At 43.0% G+C, this 24,406-nt stretch overlaps 1 protein-coding gene and 1 long non-coding RNA gene across 8 annotated transcripts in view; one reads left to right on the top strand and one right to left on the bottom strand.

The window, feature by feature from the left end:
- Positions 1-18,531, top strand: part of LOC148401520 (uncharacterized) — a 134,440-nt gene extending 115,909 nt beyond the window's left edge. Inside the window, exons 7-9 of one of the 7 annotated variants that reach the window (XR_015857250.1) lie at positions 323-409; positions 15,377-16,811; positions 17,078-18,530. Coding sequence is in view for 4 of the 7 variants with exons in the window: in XM_088369776.1 (XP_088225902.1) it covers positions 323-409; positions 15,377-15,691 (402 nt within the window). In the remaining 3 variants the exon portion in view is untranslated. Of the gene's footprint in view, positions 1-322; positions 410-2,408; positions 2,585-15,237; positions 15,346-15,376 lie in introns of those variants that run through there. The other 6 variants (XR_015857253.1, XM_088369776.1, XM_088369775.1 and 3 more) reach the window with 6 other exon arrangements.
- On the bottom strand, positions 13,951-23,092 carry LOC148401519 (uncharacterized). The gene is made up of 2 exons (XR_015857264.1): positions 22,768-23,092; positions 13,951-15,597 (listed from the first exon to the last, which is right to left on the bottom strand). It is a non-coding gene; the product is annotated as an uncharacterized LOC148401519 (long non-coding RNA).
- Between the last annotated feature and the right edge of the window lie 1,314 nt (positions 23,093-24,406).

The following is a 24,406-nucleotide window of genomic DNA, read 5'->3' as shown; positions in this document are numbered from 1 at the left end:
AGATGAGGCCGTCGAGGAGGTGGAGGCGACCCCTGGAAGGCCTCAACTTCATCCAAAGCTCATCCTCGTCCCCCCCCCAACAAATTGGAAAGCTGCCTCCCGCACACACCTCCTCGTCTTCATAACGTGACCTTGCACCTGGACCCTCTGCCCACTTTGTCATCCATTTCATTTCTTCTTCAGCAGTCTGTGGGGAAGGCTGGGGGGGGGTCAAAGGTTGCAATGCGCAGTCGCACCTTGTGCTTTACCTCCACTTTAGAAAGCGACTTACTTTTTCGACTTTATTTACGCTCGTTTGACCCCGCCCCTCCCTTTTCACTAGGTTGACATCTCTGCTCTCTTCTCAACAACAGAGAAGGAATCCACTGCTGATTCAGCATGCCTGTATGGATTTTCACACAAGTCCCAGGTAGACCTGCAAAATGAAGTTCACACTTCCCAAATCAAATTTCTCCCCTTTTGCCTGCCACATCATATACAGCAAGCGCGTCTCTAAAGAAATCACTCTCGAGCAAATAAGTGACAAATTGGGTTGACTGTGTGTGTGTGCGTGCGTGTGTGATGCTGATCCGACAAATACTTGACGGTAGGATTCTCACACAGACAGACAAGTTTTCATTCAATTCAGTGTCGGATAAATTCTGAAATGAAACAATGGTAACATTTAAATGAGTCATCCCAACCTTTCCATCCTGTTTATTTTCCATGCACAAATCATATTTGACTGAGGCCAAGAATATTCTCATAATGTTTACTGGAGTATGCATATATAATATTTAGTATATTTCAAAGTTCTTGACATTTAGTTTTTTTTTTATGTCAAATGTGTTACCCAAACATTATATATAAACAACAAAACAAGAGATGGATGCCCAAAATGTTAACTCTTTGGTCTTAACATTAAGTTCTGTACCACTTCTGAGCTAAAGTGCACATTTCATACAAAATACACACACACGGAGATAAGCCCTTCAAACTGATAGCAGAGTCTCTCCTGTCAAATTACCCCCAGCGCAATCTTCTTTTTTTTTTTTTTTTTATTCCACATTAAAATAGCCAAGATAAAGTGTTTTTCTTTTGTGTGTTGTCGTTGTAGAATATCGCAAAGGCCGGTGATTGAATTAGCCAACGTCCCTCAGTGGCTAAGAGGCGGTAATTACGCTGGAATTTAAGATTACATTATTAACTAGCTGACTTGATTGCGATGAAACATCACCTCTGTACTCAGTTACATGCTTATAAAAAAAAAAAAAAACCGAGAACGTGGAGATGGCAGCAGTTGTGCTACGATAATAAATATGTGTGCCTCATTAGCACAGTAGCGCTGAGTCACACGAGAATTCGATGTTTTGACGCTTCTGTCAAAGGTGAGTCATTAGAAGTTCACCTGATATGATTTGTCGCCATGGATATTTCTTTTTGTGTCAGACCACTAAACTACCGTCGCTATTTTTAAGTTGCAGCTGAGATGATTCACAATCTCAAATAAACAATAAATGGACTCGCATCCGCCTGTCTGCATTCTCTGAGCAGCCTTTTTTATCAAATCAAACTGAAAAATTTTTTGTGTTTCCTGAGATTCCTGCGGTGGCGTATGTGTCCCTTTAAGGGGCGTGGCCTCATGAGTGCAGCATCAGCAATATGGCCGATTAGAATTTGTCCAAACTTCTGGATGGAAGTTTCCATTGTGTTTTGTTTTTGTAATTTTCTGTTTGACTCTTTGTATAACATTCAATGAATAAACAAATAAATAAGTAAATAAATAAATAGATAAATAGATAAATAATCTGTAAATCAATATCATAAACTAAATCATAATAACATAAATCATAATAAAATAAACCAATAAACATATAAATAAATACATAAATAAATTGCATCAACAATTTTTGGTCTCCCTTGAAAATGTTAAGGCACCAATAATCGAAAGTATCACTCTATCCAATATTGACACACTTTACAGTTTATTCCTGCAACACAATTCACTGCTTTATATAAAGGCATTAAATTCACATTGGAGACAATTGAGGTTAGCGCGGTGTTGCCCTCAACAACCGTTCCAGTTTCTCACGTAGCCTCTTTGGAAAATTAATTGCCCACCCCTGACCCTTCTGACAAAACAACGGCAGCCGGATCACATACACGCGTGAGGAGCGTCAGGCTTTGGAGCAAGCTTGGTGTCACGTGGTGGAGTAGAAACCAAAGGCAGGTGGACCCAGGAAAGTGGGCGGGGCTAATCGAAAAAAAAAAATATATATATGTATATATTTTTTGTATTCGTTATACAGAAAAAATGTTCGTCCAACATAACCACGTTGGTTGGATGTTGTGAAAAAAAATCAGCCTTTCACACGTGTGCATTTTTGCAAAGGTCCCGATCTCTGTAAACACGAGCCAAATCACCGCAGGGCCCCGCTCACCCCCATTCTGTGGGAACTGAAGCCCACTCCTCCGGCTGGGACAAAAGACAGCCCTCCCCGAGAACCTCGCCCCCTACCCCAGCCACCGCTGCCCCGGCCCACCTTACAACAAAAGGGGCCACGACGCCTTAATTCCCAGGCAACGATATAAATGGCCGCCCCGACTCCCGAAGACGGACGGGTAAGGAACGAATGAGCCTGAAAACGCAATAGCGGGGGGGGGTGGCATAGAAGTCATAAAAGAGGTACCCCCCACACCACCTCACTCATGCCCCTCCCTTAGCCAAAATCTTCTTTTGTTGCTATGTTAGAAGGGACAGGCTTGGCGGGGTCGGGGGCGTTCCAGGGTGAGACACGACAAAGGGCAGGTCGGAGAAAGTGACAGGGGTCAACCCGTCCCCCCCCCTCCCTCCACGTATCCACCACACATCGTCACCATCAAACGAAGATGCACGCTCGGAAACTTTGTAAGGAGGTGAAGCTTTAGCACATCTCGAATATTTCACGCCGAAGCAAGAATAACTTTGAAGGTCTATAATTTGGTGCCGATCCAAATTCGGGTTCCTTCATTTGGGTCATCCAAACGGATCAGACTTGGATGGTAGCGGATAATTCGAGCTACGTTGTCACAATAAACAATATGGCGGACAATTTCAAAGCAATTTTCCACCATTTGCTTGCCGAAACATTCATTTCCCCCTCCAAGCCAGAGGGTCTATGGAGGACCTAACCCCCAAACTGGCCCCCACCCTAACTTTTTCTCTCGTCTGCATAACATTGAGGCTACAGATTGTGAAAAATGCAATTAGAGGGACCAAATTAAGTAGTAATGGAGGAGCAGGACTCCGTAACAGTGTTGCCCTGGCAACAAGAACTCACAACACCGCCTCTAGTAATTTTGCTACTTTATCTTCAAAATGCACAATTGAGCTTTAAACCAACCCTCTGTTTGCAGGAGCCAAGCGGGTAGGGTGGGGAGGGGGTTTGGGGGGGTGCAGTCAGGCAGGAGGGGGGGGATGGAGGGGGCTGCTTGCTCCGAGGTTTCTCTGTGTCTTGTGATATTGCCGTCCGTCAAATATTTATTCTGCAAACTGTCTAATGCGCCACGATGCGCTTCTGTGTGCGCATGAGGGCTGGATTTCAAAGACCCCCTCAAAGGGTGACGCACGTTCGGCGCGCTTTGATTGCGTGCTAGCCTCCAGTCGTAGCCGAGTGGAGGTGGCGGAGAGGAGGGAGGCGGCGCTCGGTAAACAGCCTTCAGTCGCGCGGCCTTGTTGACTAAAATGATAAAAGCGCTGCGAGTAGACGACATGAAGTGGTTTTGCAGATTCCAAGAAATGGCATTACCTTTGAAAGGAGGCGCCATCGCACCTGCAGACTTTTTGGCGGATTTCACTGGGAAAGTTCACTTTGTGTTTGGATGTTTGACGGGGTTGGCGCTTCTCAGAAAAAAAGTACGACTCAAAGCAGCTGACAAAGAAAGAACCGGTGGTGGGTCAGAGATCCGAGTAAACAGCAGCCCAACCATCAAAAGGGAACACGGCAACTGCTTGTATGGCACGAGGGCAGTAATACTTGACAAACACCAAATTATCCACTTTTACTTCCTGTCATTTCCAGACTATAAACCGCACCTGAATATAAGCCGCACCAACTATAATTTGAGGAAAATCTTGTTTTGTTCACATATAAGCCGCATCAGACGACAAGCCGCAGGTGTTTTTAATGAAATGTCCTTATTTCTTTTACCTGTATTGCCAAAACACATATTTTTTATTATTAATTATACATATATATTATATATAATAATTATATAATATTATATATATATTAATTATTAATATATATTATGTATAATATTATTTTAAAAAATCATTCAAAATCTAGGGATAATTATTAATTATTATTTATATACATATATATTATGTATAATATTTTTAGAAATTATTAGAAATCCATGGATAAGACGCAGTGGACTATAAGCCGCAGGGTTCAAAGCTAGTGCAAAAAGTAGCGGTTTATAGTCTGGAAATTACGGTAATTTGTCCGAAAATAATTTTTTTCCTCAAGTAATTTATTTTAGTTGGTTGGTAGAGACAGGCAGAACAATTAAACGATCTTCCACAAGCCTATCGAAACTTGCCTCCATAATGGATTATCATTATTACAGATTGGTCTCAAGAAAGGTTGGGAAACGCCTTGCTGATTCCGTCATTACGTGACAACCGTCGCACGCCGTTCCTTTGCATTTTCGCAGCCTAGCTGTGTACATTCCGTGACGGATGACCAGATGCCCACAGCTTTCTAATTTGGACACTCGCATTCACACGCAGGTGTTGAGCAATCGACTGGCTGACTAGCGGTGCCAAACAAGCGGAGGGCCCAGACACGTTGCTTGTGCACAATCGAAATAGATCAGAATCGACCCGGTGCATGCATTTCCAGAAAACAACTTTTCTGTCTTCTCCAAGAGCAGGTGAAGCTAAAGTAGCTTATCAGCCAGATGTTTGAGACAGTAGATGGCTGACATCATTTGTTTTATTCAGATTATATTTAGGGGGGGTGCTTGTGGTGCTAAGCAGAACCAGACGTGGGAAAACACAATCACACCTACAGTGGTGTGATTGAACAGACGGAGGGATAGTTTGGTAAAAAATATGCCGCTCGCCACTGCGATGAGAAGGAAGGCGGCAGAATAACTCCGGGTTCAATTGCTTTAATCTCGGGATATACGGTCAAGGTGTTTTGGACTTCCAGTGTGGAAATCAGTGTCAACATGAGAGCGAAGCATGCAAAAGCAGCAGCCAGTCACGGTGGTCAGAGCCAAGATGTTTGGCCAGCCATCCCGCAATCACTTGGTAAGTGTTGCTGATTAGCCGAGAGAGAGCCCAGCACTGTATTGCGTTTGGACTCTTCCCAATTCAGGGCAGCGTGTTCCACCATCACGCATTGAAATGTTTATTTTTATCTGGTGCAGGGGTGTCAAAATCATTTTTGTAGTCGTAGTTTCCCTCGGAGGGACATTATGACTATGACAGTATTGGCTACACAACAAACTGACTAGTTTTGAAATCAGAGACTAGTAAAATTGGAACCAATAGTTCGAAAAGATGAATGGTAATAAAAATTGCTAACAATATTTTTAAAAAGTGAAGAAAAATTGCTAGCAATATTTTTAAAAAGTGACAACAATTTGTAATTTTAAGTAATGACAAAAAGTTGATGCAAAATTTGTCTTGGCGGGCCATATAAAATGATGTGGCGGGCCGTATCTGGCCCCCGAGCCTTTAGTTTGACACCTATGATCTGATCTAGGTGATCCCAAAATTCTTTTAACAATATTTCCCCTCTTTCTCACATATGATATGAATGGGAGATGTTTTAAATTGTTTTCTTTTTTTTAGAAAATTTTGGTCTGATTCCAAATTGCTGATGTCTTCCGGAAGGCCAAATATTTCTAAGCAGTAGCATGAGATAATTATTTTATTGCGATTATTTTGCATTTCCAGAAGTTTCTGCAGCCCCCGCAGGTCTAATTCAGGCCAGCCGGAGAAGAGTGAGCCAAAATGCTAAGCGACTGGTGCTCATGCTTAAATTATTTTCTCACACTTAGTGCCTGGAAAGCTTGCAAAACAAACAAAATTAAGGGCGATTTTTTTTTCTGGTCAGTTTTAACAATTTGGTTTGTGGCTTTTTATTTCTTTAACTGGACAGAACATTACAACAACAAGATGGAAATTTCAAGTATGCTGTTGGTTCCACCTTTGCAGCTTGAGTATGACTGTGGGAACGAAAGAAAGAACATCTGTAAAGTCAAAGGTCACTGATGCTGGACAAGTGGCTGGTCTCCCATTCAATAATTAAAACGTGGTGTGAAGGAAAAGCCGGGCTGATTAATTAATTAGGACTGTGTTTTGAACATCGTTGGTCCTATAGAAGGCAATTGTGCGGGAGCATTGAAATAAAGTTTCGTTGAAAAATAACAAGCTGCAGTTTGCTGAGTGAGCTGCATGTGTGTTACCTGGCAAGCGTGTTCGCATCGCGGCACGCCTCGCTTTGGCCAGAGGCTGCTAAATAATGGATGCGTTGGAGGTAGAGCAGGCAGTTTGAAATGTAAATGTGATGGATGGAGAGCAACGTGCCCAGGTACGCGTTGTTTGAGGCTGTCACTGGTGGACGGGACCGCTTATGCTTCCAGAATGTATCGGTGAGCAGATAAGAAGCCATGAAAGTTTTCGGGGGGGGTTTCTGAAGGTCCAGCAGTTAATTTTATGACCTAGATTATTTGGAAGATTTTTTTTTTTGAGGGGGGTCGCTGACTCCAACACCAAAAGGCGGTTAGCAAGGCAGATTTAGCATTGCAGAAGCGACATCGTGCCTTTAGTGTGTTTGTGTGTGTGCATGTGTGTGTGTGTGCGTGCATGTGTGTGTGTGCGTGTGTGTGTGTTGCCAGCAAGGCAGCAGAGGGCCAGGCTGTCTGAATCCCCCTGACAGCCACTTGTCACTCTCCCCCCTGACCATCTGGACCTCTGCCTTATCTCCCAATGCACAAACACACACACACACACACACAGTACAAGACAATTAGTCATACAGAAACTTTAGGACAAATATTTTCACATGAAGATCATCGCAATTTGATTTTGAGCTGTTTTTTTCTGTGGCAGGGGGTGGAGTGTCTATGTGGCATCGCTACATAATAAAGATGGGACAAGATCTCGTTCTGCGAGATCTCACGGGATTACAATGAGGCGAGATTTCCCATCTTTGCACAGCACGAGATCTATTTTCCGTTTGACTTGCGGGCTCGCCACACCGAGCGCTCCTGATATTCTAAACTCAAAAGCCGCTGCAAGAGATTCTGATTTAGCACAACTTGCTGAACTGTCCTATTAGGTTAAAAACGGAATCTGTGTTTTGCTGTGTTGAGCCTTATACTAGTTTTCAACATCAACAAGCATCTGGAGAAGATTTGGTTTGATGCCACACGTCTCTATGGAGTCAAACCGGGTCACATGTGGCCACCCAACTGTCCTGTTAGCATTCAAGTACAAACGCGGATTTGACAGAAGATCTCCCTTGGAGTGAAATGACTTGTCTCTGGCCCGCTTTGGTGTTTTAACAGCACACGTGTGTGTGAAGCCATTGATGGCCGAGGAACAGAGCGGGATTGTGACAGCCAGAGCGAGTGTGTCCTATCTGTCATATTCAAAACCGTTGAACGGATAAAGTCTACGGACAGCCCAGAACCACGTCCAAAGAAAATTCTTACTTCAGGTAGCATTTTTTCTCTCCCAAAGTGAATCACTTTTGGAATGAGAGTAGAACGAAGGATGAGACTTTGAGGCCCATGTGGTCCACGGCGGGGGTTCGGTGGGATATATCGGATGCGGAGAAGAAGTGTGTGGCAGTGTGCGCAAAAGAGCAAAAAATGTCAGAGCAGAAGGGGAGCGAGAGCATGTGCCATCCGGGAAAAAGAGCAAGCGTGTGTGAGGGACAGCTCGTCCTTCAGGCTCACCACGGCCCCCCTCGGGGTCCGACTTCTCGGCACAAGCTGCGCCGTTTTACTGGTCCCGGCTGACGGCCGTGAAATGGAAAGAAATTTACTGCCGGGGAGCTCATGACTTGGCAGCCGGGCGAGCGCTGCCGTCCTTGGTTTAGCGCGAACCACCTTTACCGTCTCCCTGCTTCCCGCCCACGGCTTGTCCCCGTTGTGCCACTTTGTCTCGACCTCCAATCATCTATCGTTGGCTTAATTAGAGATAGAACACAACACAACTTTAAAATGTAATTTGATATTTATGGAAGCAAAGTTAGCTCGCACAACAAAGCAAGCTAGTAAATGATTTGCTGAGTTGTTTGATATTGGTGGGTTAATCCTAGGGGGCAATTTTGAGTTAGGTTGTCTTGAAATTTTGAACCCGTTTTGTGTCATCTGTCAAGCGAAGGCATCATCGGTGGTCAGGTAAAAAAAAAAAAAAAAGGGGGGGGGCGTGGTCTTCAAGCAGGAGTGAGTCTGTGCCTTGCTTGTCTATACCTCAGATGTTTCCGCCTGACCTTCTGCCTCCTCTTTTGTTTCATCCGTCCATCAGAGTGGAGCTGGTGAGAGTGGGGCGAGATGCAGAGGCGAGGATGAGGCGGGCGGGGCGGGCGGGGGCTGGCGGCGTCCTGTCAAGAAAGGAGTGAAAAGTGTGTTTGTGTGTACAGCTGAGGGAGGCGTCGATATGATGAGGCTTCAGTCTTGTCGGGATGGATTAGCCGGCTGACTTTGAGGGGTTTGTTCTCTCGGCTTTGAGCACACAGCCAACTGGCTTTACTCTCCCTCCTCAACCTAACGGAAAGCCCCCCCTGCCCCCCCTGTTCTCCTCCCCACCATATCTTTCTCAAAATCTCTGTGTTGATCTGCTGTGGTGGGATAACACAAATCTCAGCCGCATCTGACTCGTCATCCTCAACACCTGCCTTGAAAAATCTCCCTGGAAATATTAGACTGATATGATCTAAGCTCGGCTTTTAAATATTTGATTGGCCTCTTGTTTATTTTAAAGAAAGTGTTGACATTGTTTTTGTAATTGCTAAACGACACTCAGTTTTACCCCGACATAATCCTTGACTCTTCCATCCTCCAAGGTTATAGCATTAGCGCATTTTATATATATATATATATATATATATATATATATATATATATATATATATATATATTTTTTTTTTTTTTTTTTTTTTTTATTTATGTTTTTATTTCCTGCCCCCCTGTCTTGCCTTGCTTCCCTGCATTCACATAATTTCAATTCTACATTAACCATAAATAATTACCAATGTTGATCATTTAGGGCAGCTGTGGCATAAATATTGTCTAATGGTCTAATAAATTTGTTAAGCATACGGTTTGTATGTCATCACGCTGATGTACGATTATTAATGCAAATCTTCATATGGAGCGTGACCATGTGTGCATGCTTGTTTTGTTTTCGGAATATCTCGTTGCGCCTTGTTCGGTCCTGGGTTGGCTCGGCCCTCCCCCGCCGACCCGTCTCATGGCGTGTGATTGATGTCGCGGGGTAGCATTAGCATTGGAAGGGGAGGCGGAGTCATGTACACCAACGACTGATTACTCCGCCGCTCCCCTGCTGATGACTTCCGTAAAGATGGCTCCCTCGCAACCAATAAGGAAGATTCCTACTTAAATATAAATCACCGCCAATTATCCATGAGTGACACTTTCTTTACTTCCAATGGAGATGAAGCGTTTATCCTCTGCCACTTAAGTTTATTCTTATGTTTCGAAGCAGACACACTGCACATAGTCTGGTCCGACGTCACACTCGCAGAAAGGCGGTTAGCGTCGTCCTCAAAGATGAGCTCTCCAAAGTTATCCGCGTCCCCGACTGCTCACGTCCCGTGGCTCTGTTCCATGAAAGAGACGTTCCGCTCTCTCAGAAGCCGTCATTACTCCCATGCGGCTTCCCGACTGACTGCTCAGCTGAAAGGAAGCCAGACGACTATGCCCGTTCGACTCCTGTAAATTTGGAGCTTTCCGGTTCAAATCTGATTGTTCTCTTTGGCTGAAAGCAAATTGATTGGTTGGTTTCTATGTGCTGGATTTGAATTCCGGATGAGTGCATCTCATGGTTGTCTCATTTCTGAGTGCCTTTGAGCAGGCGCCCCCCTGCTGACTCGGCGGGGTGCGCACCGTCCCCGCACAGAGGGCCGTCCACCTAAAACGCCATTTTCAACAGCGTGTTTGAAGACAGAGCATTGAAGTGCTAACTCGCGCTCGCTCCCAATTTAGTGGTGAGACACTGCTGGAGTTTTTCTCCCCCAGTTGAAAAGAATATTGACCCGATGGAGCTCATGGAGACAAGATTGGTGTCAATGAAGTCGGTCTTCAAAGGCCTCAAGATGGAGGAGCTGTTTGTGAGAGTTTTAAAATAGCCCAGGTAGGAGTGATATTCTTGAAATCGTGTCTTAGCAGAGAAATGCTGACTCGGCGACAACCTCGTAAGTTCATGTGTGATTAAGCACGAAGCAGCCATTATGTGAATTTTTGTGAGATGTTACGAATGACTTGACTCTTAAGGCCCGTAGAAAATACATTTTTTATTTGGTGGATGGATATGGAATTGCCCAAAGTCCTTGCAGATAAACAGTATGTATGTGTCGTGTTTCCGAGCAGAGCTAGCTAATTAGCTGAATTAGCTAACCCAAAATGTGGGTAGAGTGAGCTTCCATGTTTTTGTTTTCACCTGATATTTGTGGTATACAAATCACAGGCAGTTTTCGCCCCCAGAGGAACTCGGCATCATCGGAGCTGGCTGTAGCTGCAGGCGAAAACAACGAAGCTTCTAAACGCGTGCTGTCAAAGAAGAAACGCCTTCAGTCTGCTCTCGCTCCTTGAAACGCCGCGCTCGCTTCCTGTCTTTGTTGCCTCCCGTCGTACGTAAATCCGGAGCGTTGCGATGATGCCAGGGAACTCTCGCCGCCTGCTTGCCGGGTATCAGGCGCGCGGGGATCCTCAGAAGCAGGCATTAGCAGGTAACGCAACCTCTGCCGACAGCATGCGTGTGCACTTAAGACAATTACGGCACACGTGTGTTTTCATGTGATAGGGACAAAGACGCAAAAAAAAAAATTTTGCATTTTCTAAGCTTCCATCTGGCAACTTTAACGCTCTTGAGTGTTTTAAACCTTTCAGGTTTATTTACGGGGCCTCGTAATGGAACAAAGCCAGGCACCGTACACACACACACACACACCTTGATTGGCCATCGATACGCTGCTGCTTCTTTTGAAAATGGAAAACTCAGTACATTAACAGCAGCATATTTAATTTTGTCATTTTTGACCTTTCAAAGTTATGTTGCGATTCACCAAATGGACTTCCCTTGCCTGCAGACAGCGAATCAGTGAGTCTGTATGCTTGTATGTTGTTGCCCCCTCGCCCCCTCCCAAGCGGAGACAGCAGTCCATCTCACAGCACAGATTGGCCCTGACAGCAGCGTTATTTCAAGTTGGGACTTTGAGCTAAATTGGAGTGAGCATTACCACCTGTGCTCGCTCACGCTGCCGCTTTGCAGAGAAAAGCGAGGTGTGGAGAGCGGCTGGTGTACAGCGAGGAGGGCGGAGCTCTAAGCAGTCCCTTGCTGCACCTTCACTTCCTGCCTCCCAACCGCTCTGTTTCCTCTGATCAGTCGGCTGTAAATAAAGGGCACGAAATTATTTTGAAGAAAGACCCTCTTTCTCGTTCTACACCTCCAAAGTGGTGATCGACTGTGTGAGTGTGTTCGATGGCCTTTTTTTACAAGTACAGTTTCGACACTGGTCGTTCCAAGAACTGTCACAAATGAACAGTCAAAATGTCCCTCCGAGTCAGAATTAGCACTTTGTTGCTGGCGTGTGACAACAAGGCGGGAGAAAGCTTCTACTTGAGTCCATTGAGCACCAACCCCCGCCCGACCGCCCGCCCACCACCCAACCGATCGTCATCATGAGCAGGAAAGAGTCGGCAGCACGTAGTGACGAGGGTGGTGAAGCAGCATCGGGTCAGTCGCGAGGTCGCCACACTTACTGCACAGCCGAGCTCATTTCCAGCACTGTAGCGAGGGCTCCCCCCCAGGAGAAGAGCAGCCTGTGAAACGGCTCATTCGCTCTCTGATCACAGCCCTGCACACACACACACACACACACACACATTCCATGCTGTTCCCCCCCCCCCCCCCCCCATCCTCGGTGTCATGAAATATTTCCTCGGCTCTGACAGCTCATACTGTGTTCATCGTCACCAGACTTGCCCGATTTCTTCCAAAGTAAATAAAATAAAAATGAATTAATTAAATAAAAATAGAAAAAAATTAATAAAATTAAAAAAATAAAAATAAAGCTGCCACTATCTTGCCTGCCCTCCAATGGTAAACGATAGACTTGCCCTCCGCCGATCAATACCATCACACGCCACAGCGCTTTACTCACGCTCGGCGGTGGCGCCGAGGGACAGCAGGCGGGTGGCAGGTCAATGGCGGCATCCTATCGGGTCAAAGCGGCGGAGCTCCGTGTTAACAGTGTCAGCGCTCCCAGGTGACTGGCGCACCCTCCTAACGACCAGCCAATCAATAGCCTGCTGCCCTTGATACTGACCAATCAAAGTGACACGTTGATCCCAAACATCAACAAACTCAATAAGACCACATTAACACACTGCATGGTTTTTTTTCCCCTTTATTTCCCGACATATTTTTATATTCTCTGCAGCCAAAACTAGTTTTGCTCAGTTTTATTCCAATAACAGTTTACAACACTGTCAACTCAAGGCCCGGGGGCCAGATACGGCCCGCCACATCATTTTATGTGGCCCGCGAAGACAAATTGTGCATCAAATTCATGTGTCATCACTAGAATTGCAAATTGTCTTCACTTTTAATATCTTTTTTTTTTTAATATTTGACCAGTTTTTACTGGTCTGATTTGAAAACGAGTTTGTTTTGTAGCTTTTACTGTATATAATATGAGGCGCTCGTACATTTATTCGGTTTGAGAGTCATAATGGCCCTCCGAAAAAAGCTATGACTACAATGCGGCCCGCGAAAAAAAAAAGTTTGGACACCCCTGGTTTACAAGCTTAAAACCTTCCTGTCCTGATGATCTCCCAGTTATCTGGCTAGTAGGTTTCTTTTATTTGACAGACTACATTTTTCTGGAGCTGGAGTCACCTGTAACCTGCAAGTGAACTTGGTTTCCCCTTTTGAGATATTTTTATCTGCTCCGCCTCCTCGGGGTTTCTCTTTTTGTCAGTTCCCTTCATCTCCATTCTTGTAACTTTTTGTGTGTTTCTATCAAGCAAACCAAATGTTATTTATGATTAAGCAAAGGCAGCAGCTGCCCCCCCTCCTTCTTCTAATGCTGCATCACGAGTTCTGGGATGGGACCGGAAAAATAGCGGATGAATGGCGGCGCGGGCTCGCATGGCGATGGCGGCGGTGGCGACACTGGCGCTTCAGTCTTCTGTGTCTGTCGCCGCCTCGCTCCGTCCCTCCAAATGCGTCCCTCAAAGGGACGTTTATCAAGCGTTCGCGCCGGACATGCATCCTCGTCTGACGTGACCCTCGGTGACACTTGAAGGGCCTCAATGAGATTTTTTTTTTTCAATATTCTAACTCATGTTCCAATTTTTTATGTGTTTTAGTAAGTAAGTTCATAAGAGACATATTTCAGAATTCTTTGCGACATCATTATTCTTTCTAAGTGCGTTAAATTAATTAAAAACTGTATTGACTATTTAGGAACAAAATCTTCAATACATATATTTTTTTTAATTATTTTATTGTTGACTCACAGGATGCTAGCTTATGAAGAAAAGTGTACATGACAGCAGTTATGACTTACCCATTTTCCAAACCATTTGTCATCGCACAGCACTGAATGTAAACAACATACAAAAATAACATGTCAGCATTTTCCGGCGAAAACCTCCTACATCCAAATCTGATTAATTACTTTTTCATTTGAATGACACAACAAACGGAGAGAAAAAAAATCATCTGGTGCACTGACTTTATTGAAAACGTGTTCATTTACATTTCAGAAAGCACACGTACATTGAGGTTCGAATATGCAGTACATAAAAACAAATATATTTTGGCTTCTCAGCATGATTAGTGTCTGACTAGCCATTTTTTTTTTATTTGGTTTGGTGACAGAGCCAAGAGGTGAGAAGAGTTTTGAGACATGAGTGGGTAAAAAAAAAAAAGGAAAAAAAATGTTATCTCCATCCCTAAGCTACGCTGACAAAAATGTCTTTAGGTGGTGAGGATTACGGATTAATCTATAATGACTAGTGAAGGAAGAGAGAATCACAGCAAAAGCAAAACTTCCCCAGCATCTCACATTCCCACTAATATTCCCCTCTTGATATCGTTTAGAGCCGCACTGGCAACAGGTAATTAATTTCTCCCACGCTGCCCACCCCCTCCACACTTCATTAAATAAACCAAACGTAAATAAAAGTGGATTTTTTTTTCCCATTTTATCCACTTTAGTCGCCTTCACCCAAAGCCACCATTCCTTCATAATCTGTTTATCCGTTAGCGTCGCATTACATTTGCAAAGAAGCTGTGGGGACTGAATGGGGTGAGGCGGGGGGGGAGGTAGGGGGGGGCTTATTGGTGGTGGGGGTGAGGAAACATGTCAGCGTGTGCTGCCATCTTGTATGGAGCGGCTCCAGTGTGATTAGCCGTCTCATATTTGGCGCACACTTGTCAAATCCTTTGATCTGAACCATCTCGGTAATCACTTCTAAAAGTCTTGCTGAGAGCTTCACTTTCACACACACGTACACACACACACACTTTTTCAGTTCCATCGAGACAGTGTCACATTTCTATGTTTCAAATTGTTGACTTGCTAGTGAGAGCATGACGCTCCCTTAACACTTACAACAATGAATTTATGAATTACACACAGGACATTTGACTGATTTATGACTTTTTTTCTTTTAGAGTTGGTTGAATTTTACAGAAAAGAGAATTATCAAACTGGTTTTGTTGATTTTTGATGGTTAGAAAAGTCTTTATCACTGAATTAGGATTCATCTTTTGCCTTTCTTGCCAAATGTTAAATGCCGACTGATTGGTTGATTGGTAGATTGATTGATTGCTACCTAAATAGACATCGAGCTAATGTTAACCTACTCTTTACTCTCACCTTGTAAGTCTGACTTTTGTTTGTTTATAAATTTCCTTTTGAAAGTGTGCGTGTGTACTGTACATGTGATTCCATTTCTCTCTCTCTCTCTCTCTCCATCTCCATCTCTCCATCCTGGAAGGAGAAGGTGGCAGGAAGGTGACAGAGTGTAAAAGAAGAACCACCGCCGCCACCACCTTTCCTCCTCCTATCTTTGCGCTCCAACAATAGCATTTGCATATTTTTTTTATACTTTCTCTCTCTTTCTCTCTCTCTCAAAGAAAACAGCCCGAAGCAGCAGTCAGCGTGAGGAGGGAAGCGGATGCCGGGGAGACGGCGCGTCCGCTTTCACTTGGGGTTGGATGGTTTGCACTCCCGCACACACACAAACACACACTTGGGCCCTTACCTCCAGAAGTCGCTCAGTATTGGGGAGGGGTGAGCAAAGTTTAGTGTGTGTGTGGATGTGGAGGAGAAGAGGGCGGGTGCTGAGGCGGCTCTCCTGGAAGAGGAAGAGACAAAGACATATTAGAGTCCCCACGCTAGTCAAATTGCAAGAGGAAGTCGTCTTGGCGTTACTGAACGACGCTCGTTAAAACCAGCAGACATCTCGATAGCTGATATTGTTTTGCCGATTATCCATATTCATGAAAAATATCCTCGCTAGGGTCAGAAAATTGCAGCCGCAAAAAATAAATGAACATTCATATTTGGTCAAAACCGTTTTAGCACTGTAAGTTAACCTCGTCGACAATAAAGAAGCATTTTTTTGTGCTAAGGGATGCTAGCATTAGCTATAGCATGGGCCACTCATGAAAATCTAACAACAAAATCAGTTTTTTATCGCTGTAATATGTAGAAAATTGAGGGAACTTTACAAAACACATGATGTCTGATATCCATACATGGAGGAAACTTTTTTTTTTGTTAGTTTGGCACCCAAAATGCGCTAATAAAATGGATTAAGAAATGTATGGATCCATTTGTTTATTGTGTGTGTGGGGGTCAAATTATTGGGTCAAATTATCAAATCTATTCCTCCTACTGAACCAGCCAATACATGAACTGCATACTATAACTATTCAAAATGAATATTAGCTAGCTGAAAGGGCGACATGAAGTCAGCATTTTACAGAATTTGATTTACTCTTGACATGGCTACCATCTTTTCATAAATGAATCAAAAAAATTCAAAATATTCCCGCACAAAATATTCAACACAAATGACAACACCGGAACATATCAACAGCTGGAAACAAATGTAATGGCCTTGTTTGAGTGACAGATGATTGCTTGCGTGACTAACTGTAGGATCCACACTCTCCCACGCATCCGTCCTTATTTGCGTACGAGATTGGAACATGAGTTGATGATGACTCGCGGTACATTGCGACGTTACGTAACAGGAGGAAGGATGGCGGGGGGGGGAAGATCTACACAATCTTAATCCAATCGGTGCTCGGCAAACAGGTACACTGTGTCGGCACCAAAAATCTGCTTGGCTAAGCTCTGTGTAGGGAGAGAGGCAGGCTTCATTTTACATAATATTGAATTATCTCCGCTTGTCTCACAAAGGATTGCGAATATGATTCCGAGGCAACAATGGCGAAATAATTGAACTCATATTTTTACATAAACAGGAGCAGCATGTTTGCGACCAAAAATGAATCATCTGGTGCTGTTCTGCAAAAGTCGCCTGTGACGTTTACCTTTCAGGTGCTGTGACACATTTAAACTATTTATATCGAAAAAAAAAAATCTTCAGTCCTCAGCACAGATGTAACATGATCCAGATTGGCAGGCACCTCTCGCCAAAACAGTCTCAACACGCGCACATTTACAGCATGTTCGCACACAGTCATCATGGCATCATGAAAAAAAAAATAAAAGCCAAACACACAGAGGGAGATTTGACTTGACAGTCCACGCTGAGGCAATTCTTTGACATGCTTGAACAACAAAGTTCTATTGTGCCATTGCAGGCCTGCAGAATTCTTGCTTCTACAAACCCAAGCGACTCACTCCCGTAGTGTCCGTCCATCCTGTGACGCCGTCTTCACCGAGGCCCGCTGGTGAGTCATTTGTTTGCTCCGAGAAACGACCCCCTCCCCTCAAAGGCGCTTTTGTGCCGCTGCTGGCTGCAACGCTTACAGGCTTGGACTAAAACATGGCCAGGGGAGGAGACGGGGAAACGGGCCACTTGAAGTTCTGCTGCAGTTTTTGCATCAGGGGAGCCAGTAGGTTAAGTTAACAAAGATATATTTTCACTTATTTAACTCTCCATTGTAACGTGCAAGGCTGAATTCATTTCCTAATTTGAAAAACAGCTATGGGACAATTTAACAGCTTTGGCCCACATTGTCCTTCAGAACTCCTTAAAGGGACGGACTATCACAGAAGGCTGCAACATTCTGGAAACTTTCAATGGGAATGAATGTAAAGTATTCCCTGAATATAAGATGTGGATCAGTTGTACGTAAAAATGATTAGGGCAGTAATGTAGTTTCAGTTTTAAGAAAAAAATGTGAAAATGAGGCTCAGCTAACATGCTGGATTTTAAACTGCACAAAATATTTTAGGGTGAATTCGTTTATCAATATGTGATCATTTAAAAACATCTAAAAATATATATCAAGCTTGGTAACTCACTATTAACTTGTATATTGTCGTTTTTAAGAGATGTGTTTGACTCATAATAGTAGCTAAGGTTTATGGTATCAGTTTTTTTGTTCCTTCTTAATGTTAGCAAAGCTATGGCTAAGTTGTTTTGATATCATAAAGGTCGCGCAAACGCAAGCTAACGCTTGATTAGCTCATTTGCTATGAAGCAATTTCTCAAAATACATATTATATATCATTGACGATATTTTTGCTCCGACCTCTCCTTAGTTCATTGCAAGCACTGACGTGTGATGGGGGGGTTCCAGGTTGAGTCATTTCGCAGAAGATGTATGTAAAGCCATTTCCCAGCAAATGGGCCCAACTGCACAGCAACGGCGTGAGGTGCCATAAGCGTCCGGCGTGCATAATGCCCACATGAATCAAGGCTCCCCTCCGCTGTTTGAACGTGACCGCACAATAGCTGCTGTCGCTGCATATCGTCGGCGCTAGCTTGCCTTTCACACTGACGCCCTTTTCCACTTTTAAGTTGCATAAAGCTCAACGTATCCTGCTTCAGTCACTTGCTAGCAAGAGTGTTAGCAGCTCGTCTTAAGCTAGCAAGGTTGCTTCCATCATGGATACCAACAACACAAGGCAAAAATAACTGGCATGTTGTTATATTTGCATTACTTGTAAAATAATGGGCAGAATTTTTTTGGTGTGTTTATTCCCTGAGATGCAGCAGCCTGCTTGTAAACTTTTCAAGAATTATTAGCCATAGCACTGCTGATCAAACAGTAATTACTGCACGAATAAAACAAATATTGTCATGCTTTTTATTTTTTGCAGGTGCAGGGACGTGCAGTCAGAGGAGGCAAGGGAGGCCACGCCTCCCTGCCATCATTAAAAGGGGAAAAAACAAATTGATTTTATTATAAAGTCATTTTCCTTTTAATTTCAGTAGTTTTGTATCATTTTGAATCAAAATCGCTGGATTTTTACAGTTATTTTAAAACCACGAGAACAAGATGAACAAAACGGCTTTAAAAAGAGACCTTACGAAAAAAAGGTTCTCCAGCCTTACGGCAGGGGGTGCTAATGATCCCGATGCGTCATGCGCCTACCTGTAGAATAAGAGATCTCTAGTTCAAATTTAAAATGAACGACTAAGGAGCAGTCGTCCATTTATTTCGTTTTACATTCCTTTTTTTTATTCTTTTTTTCGTTTTTACTTTTCGTTTAACAATGGAGGATTACATATCCAAACGATTTTCAACTATGGATTTCCGATCGAAGCAGGAGGTCATCAGTAAAGGACGACCAACTCCGGAGTTAAAAGGTTTGATTCGGACAACGGGACTTCGGAACGGAGTGGCGCGCACGATCGAAAACAAGTTTTTGATTCCATGTGCTTTATTGAGTGTTTTTACGTGTGAAGACTGCTGATATGAGAATTTAATTAAAATAGTTCAAACTAAATAATGAATAAGCCACTCTAGAGCAGCGTTCCCCAACCTTTTTTGTGACACGGTTAGGTGTCGGACAAATTTTACCGGCGGGGGCGTGACGTCACTGCAGGTGTGTATACTTTGTGGGTTATGCTGAGCTGAAACTTGGAGAAGTTTTGTGTTTGTTGTTTTGGGCTTGTGACCCAGGCGGCCGATAGTGTCAGACAACAACTTATTTGTACACGTCCACATCCGCACTCGCCGTCTATTTCGTAGTCTTGTTGTTGTTGTTTTCTGCACCTGAGCTCCCGCTTCCATCCAATTATGTTGTTTGTCTTCTCCCGGGCCTCAATACCTCTATCTGGGCGCTTGCCTGCCTGCCTGCACTTGCTACACCAACTTAGACAGAACTAGATCCATTAAGTTGGTGAAATGAGGAAAAAAAAAAAAAACATACAACAACAAAGTGTGCGCGAGGTTTACCCTGGGTGCCGACTCCTCTGTTATCCAATTTTACTGGGATTTGGAGTGATTTGCGCCTAGCTCCCCAAGGGAAATAAATACTTTGATTAATGTAATCCTGCAAGGGGAGGTGCCACAAACGGTCGGACTACATCCTCAGGGACTGACGCTGTTTAACAAACAAAAACAAAAAAGCTGCCACCATCACCATACATATAGAGACAAATAAGCAGTGTAGATTTCCTGCGGGCTTCGTTTATTTATTAAATATGTTGCTTGATAACCAAATATAAATCTTGATTAGCAATTGTAATACAAGGCAAATGAATAGAAAATGACCATTGTGTCCATTTACTGATTTGCATTCACAACAAACACTGATTTGTTTCCATCAAGGGCTTCAGGTGTGTGTGTGTGTGTGCGTGCGTGTGTGCGCGCGCGCGTGTGTATGTGCGTGTGTGTGTGTACACAAAAGCTACACTGAGTTTACAGCCTTTAATTGAAACACACACAGACTTGGAAAGCTTCTTTTTCGGCCATCTGTCCCTTGTCACTCAACTTGACTTCTATTTTAGTCCCTTAAATGCTTTGAATTTTATTAACCATGGACATGATTTTTTTTTTACAAGTAATTTTATAATTGTTTAATCAAAATCAAGCTATATTTGTTTGACGACAATACATATCATCTTATCAGTGGATTAAATGCAGTTTTATAATTATGTGTATAATAAAAATGCACCTACTGGGGGTGTGCATGCTTATTGGTTTTCATTTTAAATGCTGAACTGCTAACAAACATTTTAGCCTATCACTAACAAGCATGCAAGCTGGGATGAGAGGTGTCTATAGCTCTTTAGTATCATTTATTTGTAGAATATCAATAATGGTTGAGCTAGAAAGAGGGGCATCATAATGGTGTCTGAAATTGAAGACCTGTTTAATGCTTGCTCTGATATTGTGCTTAGGTCATTTAATTAACGGTATAGTGGCCACATTATCGTTTAAGTGCTCCAAGTTGAATTCAGCTGTAAATCAGCGTTTGGCCTGACGTGAGACACACTCGCTGTATGTCGTTTCACATTGGGGGTGGGGGGGTGTTAAATTATGCAGCCCATAGGCAACTTAAGTGGGCCATAATTAAAATGGCGGGAATTGCATCTATTCAATTTGAATATTGTAACCAGGGGTGCAAAGGATGCACCTTTTGAAGTGGGAATAAATCTCTATCGTGCATTCATGGCAGAAATGAGCATAAGGAAAAGTTTTATAGGAGAGAAGAGCAATTTCTTATTGTGACGAAAATATTTTTTTATGTTTTATGTCTTACTATTCTTTATATTGTCAATTGCCCTGAATTATTGGTTGTCATGTGTTATCCTGGTGAGGGGGGTTTACCTAATTAATCAATTTTAAAAACTGTGTTGGCAGTAGAACGAGGCTATAACAGGCTGTGCGCATGGTTGCAATGCTCAAAGTTGTTGCGCTAATGCTGCAAGAGCATGCTGCAGCAAAGTGGCCGCTGGTGCGTGGAGAGAAATTGAGACTCACTAATTTGCCGGATGATTCATGAGACCTGCCCGGGCCCCGCTTGCCACTCATTCTTAAAGTCAATGCTTACATATGTTTGAACAAAGAGCTGTTGGCAGATGGTTGGCACGATTGTGCAATGCCTAATTACCAAATATTTCCATATCAGCTGTCATTGATTTATATATATATATATATATATATATATATATATATATATATATATATATATATATATATATATATATATATATATATATATATATATATATATATATATATATATAATTGCAATTTGTTCGAGCGCAAGACCTATTTTTTATTCAGTCCAAGTCACGAATCAGAAAAAAAATGCAGCATCATGATTTGTATGTATTGGTGTTTGAGGAAAGTAATATTATTCAAATACATGTAAAACTCTGTCGCCAAGCAAGCTGTTAAAAGAAGCTGTCAATAATCAACAGTTCATTTCAAAATTGTTCGTTTCATCAAGAAACTGCAACGTTTAAATAATTTATGACTGCTAGCGTTTGGCACAGTGACGTAGCACGAGTCAGCGCGACACCTGGCGGCAAATATTAATTATTTATTTTTTTAATATTTCTATTTTGGACAGCATAGCCAGTGTGTGTTTTTTTTTTTTTTTTGTATCCGTGCACCAATGACCCTATGTGCTGCATCTCATTGTCAAAACATTGTCTGTGTAAATACTGACACTTTGAAAATCTTCTTTGCCTTAAGTATTTTTAACCAACCCAAAAAGCTCAATTTCTAACCCCACTCTGTAAAATGGCGATTTTAAATAATTTGAATAAGATCAGACAACTAGCAATACAGTTTCTAGGTTGTCAAGCGTATTTCAAATAATTCCTTCAACACTTAACGGTACAAATCATGATTTGATTTTTCCCCCCCTCTCAGCCGAAGCCAGCTTTCTGTGAACCCGTTACTCGTGCACAATTCAAGATACGTGAGGACACCGAGACATTTTTCTTCTCGACTCCAGTGCACAAACATACAGCTTAATGCGACCAGTGTTCCCCTTTTTATTGGGGCTCACCATGACGACCGCGCGCACGGCTCAGAAATGCGCTGCTGCATCAATGGAGCGAGAGGAAGAGGAGTTAACCCGCGTGAGAAGGAAGACACAAGACTTCTGCTCACAAAGTATCCACGCAGGCATCGAAATATCTTAGGCTACATTTAAAGATCATCTCCTGATCGCAAACAATCGCCACCAAATTGAAAAATAAAAATCCGATCAACTGTAAACAAACTTCATCCATTTACGTGAAACACCGCACTTGCCTCTTCGCTCCCCTTGCGCAAGATTCCTCCCAGCCGAGCTCTCTCTCTCTCCCCCTGCTTAAAATGTGATTGATGGCCCCAAGCTTGCATGCTCCGCTCCGGGTTCGGCATAAAACTGCGCAGCGTATATCCAGTTCTTTGTATAAAAGCTGAAGCGCGAAAGCGATTTTTTTTTTACGCACTTGGATTCAAGAAAGTCCGTTTTTTTCAACGTGACCAAATGTATGTTGCCGATTAAGGTTGCACATCTGGGACAGGACGAGATCTTAAATGTTTCCACGCGCGGAAAAAGCACATATATCCGTTTACATGCCGGGGCTTACCTCCTGTCCAGGAAAGTGGACTATAGGTTGTCGACTTGTCGAAATGCTTATCTCCTTTTCCCTGCATGTGACTGTCTGCTGCTCCCTAAGATTTTCTTTCCTCTGCCTCAACTGAGCACCAGCTCTCCTCTGCTCCCGCTATTATTTTCGCTAAAATATATGAAAATTTATGCAAATGAAAATCAGCACTAACTGTTCGTCTCTTGTTATACTTGGGGATGATTTTTTTTCCCCCTCTCTCCCCTGCCTTTTTTTTTTTATGCATAATAAAACCGAGTCCCCCAGCAGGGAAACTTAGGGGAGCCTTTTATAATAAACAAATAAATAAACACATCATATATCAAACAGCGGCCCTTTGACTGCCCTCGACGCACTTTAAAGGCGTCGTGTGCATAGAACATCAGTAATTTGGACCGAAATCCGAACTGTATATTAATGAATCGTGCTGGGCCCCCATGGCTCTGCCCCCCAAGTCTGCCTATTCAATGTAAACAAATGCACAAGGCGCAATCCGTTATTGAGCCCGGTCCAAATTAAATCTACTGGGATCAGGGAGGAGGGGGGCGCTGGCTCTCTGGCACGGACTACATAGGGCCTTATATTTGCCCCTTAAATCCCTTTAGCGTCTCTTGTTGCGTCATCTTTGATTCGGTGCGCTTTGGAGCGAGCGTTCGGGGTTAATGCGCGACATGTCTCACAAATCCGGGTGGCTTGTGTGCGGGTGGACCTTCCCTGGCAGGTGGGCAAACTGGGCACAGTAGGATGCAGACACCCAGCTTCCTTTGAGTCAATCGGGGTGTCGTTTGAGAAGGTGTGGCTGTGTCGCACCGTGAAAGAAGGTGTGTCCAAACTGCGGCCTGAGGGCGATTTTTGGACCGGTGGCCGTTTTTAGCGGCCCTTGGTAAATAACTTAAAAATATTCAGATTTGCAAATAAAATACTAGTAATATTATTGCATAAAAATGATAACCTTCAATTTCTGCTTCAAGTCTGATTTGTGAATAATGATCCTCAACTGCTTTAAAACTATTTACTTTATGAATTAGATATAGTTTGTGTACATAAAATTGTTTTTTGATTGATTTTTAGGATACTTAATAGATTAAAGGTAAAAAATGTCAAAGTCGCCCTTGCATCCTTTGATTCCTCAGAAGCAAAAGTTTACACACCCCTGCTTTAAAGACTGCATTTGGCTCTTTTTCTACAACTTTTTGTGGAGGCAATTTGACCTGCCTTTATATTGACCCACTACACACCATTTACCAGCCTTGTTTTTTCAATGATCTTTTGAACATAGCCAATGAGTACACTGGACAGCTACCAAGGAAAACAATGTGCACAACATGTGCTCTCATCTGTTCATCATCCTCCAATATATACCAAATATAATTTGATTGCATAATACAGCCGCTTCTGGTTGTCATTGTTGGACATAAACAGTTTGGGTTTGTTCAGGAATGTCTTCAATCTATACTTGACCCTTGAGGAATTAACAAACCAGTGTCTATTCCTCCTATTACACAATCAGGCCAAGTAAGAAGATCATTAGAATTGTTAGAGTGAAGCAGAATGTTTTATTGACCAAAGAGTTGTAATGACAAAATTAAAACTTGTAGTTTTTTGGGGGAAAAAATTAACA

The sequence above is a fragment of the Syngnathus floridae genome, chromosome 2 (genome assembly GCF_059516105.1).
Source record: "Syngnathus floridae isolate MCC-2025c chromosome 2, RoL_Sflo_1.0, whole genome shotgun sequence".
Lineage (NCBI taxonomy): Eukaryota > Metazoa > Chordata > Actinopteri > Syngnathiformes > Syngnathidae > Syngnathus > Syngnathus floridae.
Note: the sequence above shows the minus strand (reverse complement) of the source record. Positions and strands in the feature narration are given on the sequence as shown.